At 38.8% G+C, this 6,761-nt stretch overlaps 1 protein-coding gene and 1 pseudogene across 2 annotated transcripts in view; both read left to right on the top strand.

Annotated features, from left to right (window-relative positions):
* The first annotated feature begins 2,311 nt into the window (after positions 1 to 2,311).
* Positions 2,312 to 3,399, top strand: LOC101291470. The gene is made up of 2 exons (XM_004307878.1): positions 2,312 to 2,482; positions 2,606 to 3,399. The coding sequence occupies exons 1-2, from the start codon at positions 2,386 to 2,388 to the stop codon at positions 3,205 to 3,207; spliced, it is 699 nt and encodes a 232-aa protein (XP_004307926.1). The 5' UTR covers positions 2,312 to 2,385; the 3' UTR covers positions 3,208 to 3,399.
* Positions 3,400 to 3,546: 147 nt separating this feature from the next.
* Positions 3,547 to 6,761, top strand: part of LOC101297496 — a 4,670-nt pseudogene continuing 1,455 nt past the window's right edge. Inside the window, exon 1 of the transcript XR_185370.1 lies at positions 3,547 to 3,686. The product of XR_185370.1 is annotated as a pentatricopeptide repeat-containing protein At5g42310, mitochondrial-like (transcript). The remainder of the gene's footprint in view (positions 3,687 to 6,761) is intronic.

Below are 6,761 nucleotides of genomic sequence, written 5' to 3'. Positions count from 1 at the left end.
GTGAGGTTTGGTTATTGTTTAGGTAATGGAGTGTTATTGATTTAAGCATATGTAATGTTGTAATATGTATTCATTTTCTTGATTGTATAATAAATATATTGAGCGAGGTTTGATTGAGGTTTGTTTTCGCTATTTGTTGATATGTATCCAAATAACATGTGATGTAGGTGAATCATGTGATGTAAGTGTCTTATAAGTTTATAGCAGCCATGTATCATCGGATCTAGGAGACCACAACACCCATGTTTCCTTCGGATACAACCATTCTTGCATACCACAGCCATACCTCCAATATTCCTCCAATATATATATATAGTCGTGAATAGATTGATGAATTTTCTATTTTTAAAATATATAGAGTTTATACTCATACGTAGTATAAAAAGCACAAAAAACCCATACAATTTAGCTAGGAATAAGGTTGGCATTCCTACCCAATGGGTAAAACCCGTGGGTTTATACCCACCCAAGCACATTTTAGAGACTAAAATAAGACTCTTTGTCCCACATTGGAAAACATGTAAAATAAATAACTTTGTTCTCTTATAAAAAGAGACTCATTCCCAACGACCCCCCCCCCCCCCCCAACCCTCAATCAACACACAATTATTACCACTTGTAATACTTAGGTTCCCAACCTCTAATCCTCTAATACATGTTAAGTGGATGTAATCTACCTTAAGAGAAGGAGATGAACCACTGTAAATCTTGTGTCTCTCATTATCTCTGTCTCTCTTATCACTATAAACGACAAACAAAACATTCTTTAGTACGTAGAATTATCCTATCGATAATCCACTATATCAACAGATGTCTCGATCCGGGCCCTTGGCACAACTGACCATGATGCAATTGACCATGATCTAAGATAATTATTTTCCTTCTCCGATGAAGTTCAGTATGTGGAACTACATAGGTTCCCTTCTTTTCTTTCTTCTCTTTTCATATTTCCGAACAAGTGTATATGCAACTTCGAAGTTGTAGTGATTAGTGTAGTATATGGTGTCATTACCATTTAGATAAGTGAAGTACGTACTAGTAATACATACAATACGAAAATCAATTATTAGAGTGGGGGGGAAACTTGGCCAGTCAGACATGGTTAGCTACTTATAATTTTTATAATTTTCAGCTTCTACGTAAGTACCTCCCCTGCCCTCTTCACCCAATTCAGTACTGGTCGCCATGGCGGCATGCCAAGTTCCCAAATATTCTCCCAAGTTGTCAGTACGGAACAACACTGTTAACTATGAGCTTATATTATATTAATTATCTAGTTGCAAGAAACAACTACGAGCTTTATGCTATATGCATCTAGATGCAGAGAAACACACGAGTTACCATGTATCAGACAGAAAAACACATCTTCGGCGCGTGTGAGGAAGGTGGGAAGTGAGGGAGTCGAGCCATCTTTGTTGACCTCACAGGAATAATGGATTTGAATTTGCCAACCAGGTTGGTGGTCTCCATGGACCATCCAACCAAAACTCTCTCTCTTTCTCTCCCTCTCTCTTCTCTCTCTTTTCTTTCTCTCTTGATTATACGGTCATGATTGAATGGTTGGCAAATTCAAATCCCTGAATAATAGGGTTGCTACTAATTAAGTTAGTCTAATTACTTATTTACTTAACCGTCTTTATGCTAACAGCTTCGTATTTTTGGCCCGTGGTGGTTAGCAGCTAACCTTTAACCACCTTATTTTTTCTTTTCTGAAATAACCACCTTAAAATTGATTTTCGACTCCTAATGTTTATTTACATTGTAAAATTAGTAACAAAAGCTTTCAAACATAATTAACAATACACATAAGCATTACAAATTAAAAGTAACGGATTAAAAATTTTAAAAGGTTAGAAAACTAAAATTCATTTAAATTCATTAGATTGAAGTCATCTTGTTTAGAACATTCTGAAAAAACTGTAACATCTCCTAAATAATCTTGTTTTAAATCTTATGTGAGCAAAATTAACATACATACATCTCCTTATATATGTGTGTTTTTTTCCTTATATATGTGTTTTTTTTTATTAACCAAAATTTCTCACGCCGTCGAGTTTTATAGAATTTTTTTTCGTGTGTGTGTTATTATTTACCCATGTGACATTTTTATCTTGTCTTTGCCACTGCGCAGCGAAGACGAGTTCAAGGTCAGCTGTTTTTCCTTATGGCTAATTTTTAATCACCACTACCAGCAGTGGCAGTGACCAAGACATTTCCAAGTCAAGCAACTCTAAGACGTGTGCCTTCCAGTGATCAAGTACGTAGGGGACAACTTCCATCTATAAATTCCCTAAACTGCATGCATATAGCTACAGCTCGATCAAGTAGTTTGATATACCAGCAGTCCAGCACGAAATAAGGAAAAAAAAAATACAGTCTGATATAATGGAGGATATTGTACACAACAAGATCGATAGAGAGAGCCTCAAACCTGGAGATCACATCTATGCTTACAGACTTGCGCACACCTATTCCCACCATGGTCAGTAGTACTAATATAGCGGATCGATCGAGTCCCTTTATTGTTCTCCATGTTTGATTTTGTATTTCACCGTCTATACATGTACTAATTACTCCATATACATATATGTCTGCGCTTAATTAGGTATCTACATTGGGGGAGATAGAGTGATTCACTATAACAGAACTCAACAAGCAAACAGATGGAATCGAGCGGAGCCATGCAGGAAGTGCGAGCTTGACAGAAATCACCTCCGAGGAGTTGTCAAGTCTTGCGTCGACTGCTTTCTCCAAGGCCACGCTCTTCGCCGCTTCCAATACGGCGTTAAGGTCGTGCGCTACCTCGCCAGCTGGCACGGCACCTGCACCACGGGCCGTGCTGACCCACCAGAAGTCGCCATCCGCCGTGCCAATGATCACTTAGACGGTCATGGGTTCGGGGACTACGACTTGTTTGAGAACAACTGCGAGGCGTTTGCGGTGTTCTGCAAGACGGAGAAGGCCGTGAGCAGCCAGGCGTGGGCTGCCATGTTGATGTTGAAGGCCGGTGTGAAGATAGGGAGGGACAGACTTCTTCATGATGTGAAGGTTCACTATGGCCAGGAAAAGCACGACAAGTTGAAGCAGATGATTGATAGCGCGCTCACTGGTATCTCCTCGCTTAAAGAGTTGATTGCCAATCTTCAGAAGGATCAGGCCGCGGATTCAGTCGAGGAGGTCATGGGATCACCGGTGCATGAGATTTGAATTGATTTGAAATTAATTAATAAGGAGGTCTATGTTTCTGTAATATGTACGTGTGAGATTTGGTAATTGTTTAGGTAATAGGTTATTGATTTAAGCATATTTAATGTTGTAATATGTATTTCATTTTCTTGATTGGTGTAATTAATATATGGGACAATGCCCACTAGCTATAATTTTAAAAATTTTATTCTCACTAATAAAATAAGATTTTAAAATTCCCAATAGCTAACTTAAAAAACAGAAAAACAATTATACATTTAATGAATTAAATAAACTATAATAAACCATGATAAGAGTTTATTATAAAATAAAGTTTCTATAACTGGATTCTCACGACCAATGACGTTGAACGCAAGCTCCGGGGCCGTTGATCGGACTCCGACAACGGTTGACCGGGCTCCGGCCACCGTTGACTGGCTCCAACAAAAGATAGGGGATCTACTAGGGGCAGTAGAAGAGTCTACTGAGGGCAGTAGGAGGTCTGTCCAGGGGTCTACTGGGGGCAGTAAGGGGGTCTACTGAGGGCAGTAGGAGGTATGTCTAGAGATCTACTGGGGCAGTAAGGGGGTCCTACTGGGGCAGTAGGGGGTCTACTAGGGACAATAGGAGGTCTGTCCAGGAGTCTACTGAGGGCAATAGAGGGGGCTACTAGAGGCAGTAGAGGGTCTACTGAGGGCAGTAGGAGGTCTGTCCAGGGATCTATTAGGGCTGTAGGGGGTCTATTGGGGACAGTAGGAGGTCTTTCTACGAGTCTACTAGGGGTAGTATGGGGGTCTACTTGGGACAGTAGAAGGGTCTAATAGGGGCAGTAGGAGGGTCTACTAAGACAGGAGACTCGAGCGATTGCAACCTAATATCACCTAATCTCACCATCATCATCATAACAAAGTTACATAGTTTTCCTTCGCATACTACATCCAAATAGGTTCTTTTAAACAATAACTACTACATTTTGGCCATAAGTTCGATCAAGTGCTTCAACAATAACCATATATATATAGTGCTGACCATCAAAATCCTTTTATAAACATAAGGAATCAACAAAAAGCATAAACAATGCTATATACAATCGTTTCATCCAAAACTCAATTTCAGAATTTATCGCCGAATTTCTAATCCGATAAGCCAAATCAAATCTCTACTCTGGTACAATGAATTACCTCCGAATCCCGAACCACACTACCACTACCGAGTAGCTCCGGTTCATCTCTGAAAAGATCTACGAGCTTTATCTTCTGAGATCTACCGGGGCAACCATCCCCGGCCAAAATAGCTCTGAGCAAAGCAAGCACAAGTGAGCCGCTTCATACAGGCCAGATCTAAACCGGCGTCGTTTTTGTCTTCATCAGAGTCAAATTTGGCGGCGAAGGGGGGGGAGGAAGGAGGAGGAGGTGGGGTGAAGCGCTGGGAGGGGCCGACGAAGGAGTGGGAGCAGTTGTGGATCGATGACAAGCAACGGCGGCGGTGCGACGTCGCTGGAGGCGATTGGGGGGTCGAAGATGTCGTTGAAGTCGAAGTCTTGAGGGGGAGATGAGGAGGAGGAGGAAGGTGGAATTGTGAGGTTGGTGAGCTTTGCGGCGAGGTAGGAATGGAGGGTTTTTATTGGTGTTTTGAGAGGAGGACACCATGGTTGATTGATTGGTGTAGCTTTCTCTCTCTACATTTTTCTGGGTATCTAGAGAGAGAGAGGCATGGGACAGACGAGAGAGAAAGAAGAGGTATGGAGGAAAGAAATAGAAGAGAGGATAATATAAAGGGTAATATGGTCTAGAAAAAAAAAACAAGAAAAAGTTAAAAATTTTGTTAGTGGGAAAGTTGTCTAAAAGGTCTTAGGGTTGACGGGAATTTTAGATTCTTATTTTGTTAGTGAGAAAAAATTGTTTAAAATTAGGGTAGATGGGAATTTTCCCTTAATATATTGAGTGAGGTTTGATTGAGGTTTATTTTCGCTTTTTGTGGATATGTATCCAAATAACATGTAATGTGATGTGTAAGTGTCTTATATATGGTCGTGAATAGATTGATAAATTTATTTATTTTTAAAAGGGTAAAATATTGTTTAGTTCTTTTGGTTTAAAATTGACATCTGTTTAGTCCTTATGATTTTATTTTAATCTGAATAGTCCTTAAAGTCACGATTTTTCATCCAAATAGTTCTTATGATTTTAGTTTAATCTAAATAGTCCTTAAAGTCATGATTTTTCATCCAAATAGTCCTTATGACATTTAACTGAGAAAATTGTCGGAATGACTGTTTGGATGAAAAATCATGACTTTAAGGACTATTCAGATTAAAATAAAACCATAAGGACTATTTAGATGAAAAATTGTGACTTTAAGGACTATTCATATTAAAATAAAACCACAAGGATTAAACAGATGTTGACTTCAAATCACAAAGACTAAACAAATTTCAATTATTTCTTTTTAAAATATATAGAGTTTATTCTCGTACATAATATAAAAAACACATAAAGTTTAGCTAGGAACACGTTTTGTATCTATGCATTTTATGTTTAGATTTGGATAGATGATGGATTATTGGATATCTGATGTCATTGTCATTCATATATTAAGTTTTTTTTCTTATCTATGAGAAGTTATTGATTCGTGAAGGTTAGTTCTTTTGAACGGTTACAAGTATATTTTTACGCGTTTAGGGTATTAAGTTTGATACTTTTAGTAGTGTTTCGATGGTCACTTACTCGATCAACATCATGAAATTGAGTATTTATATTTGAACTTTGAGTAAAATTAAGAAATGTCAATATCACTAATCTCATTCGATCAATAACATATGATAATAGTTTAGTTTTCCATCATAATGCAATTACAGACATCACAACAGGAAGAGGATTTAGGTGCCTAACGCCATTTGATGCAGTGATATTTCTTTCGTAAACAATAGGTTTCCAATTTTCCACCCAGTGATATTAGTCTTGTATAAGTAAGAAGTTGAATGTATTCATCAAATTTCCTATTAAATTTCTTTCATTTTTTTCACTGGGCTTACCATTGGGCCTGGTGAAGTGAGAGCTCACTAGCTCAGGAAGTCACGAAAATCTGATCGGGTCAGCCTCGAGTGTTACCAATCCACATAGTTTGATTCATCTGAAACTCTCAGACCAACGAAACATCCCTCTTGAGTTCTGAAACTCCCAACCGCCAGAACACAACACACACAGAGATGCTGACGCAGTCCATTTTGTGTCCCACGTCACCTTCACTGTCATCATCCTCAGGTAGCTTCTTCACTTCTCTCTCTTTGCTCTGCCCAACTTGTCTCAAACACTCTCACAAACACAAGCTCCATGCTTCTCTGACTCACTCAAATCCCAACTTTCTAGCTTTAAACGACCAAACTCATTCAATTTCTGACCACCCAAATGGCCCGAGTATAGGAGAGGAGATTTCTTTTGAGTTATACAACAGTTCGTTACAGGACTTTTGTAGAGCTGGGCATGTTGACAAGGCCATGGCTCTTCTTGCTCAAATGGAAGCTATTGGATTAAGACCCAATTCGGTATCGTATTCTTATATGATTGATGCTTTAG

Source organism: Fragaria vesca, linkage group LG7, assembly GCF_000184155.1.
Source record: "Fragaria vesca subsp. vesca linkage group LG7, FraVesHawaii_1.0, whole genome shotgun sequence".
In the NCBI taxonomy this organism is placed as follows: domain Eukaryota; kingdom Viridiplantae; phylum Streptophyta; class Magnoliopsida; order Rosales; family Rosaceae; genus Fragaria; species Fragaria vesca.
This window is presented reverse-complemented; position numbering and strand designations above follow the sequence as displayed.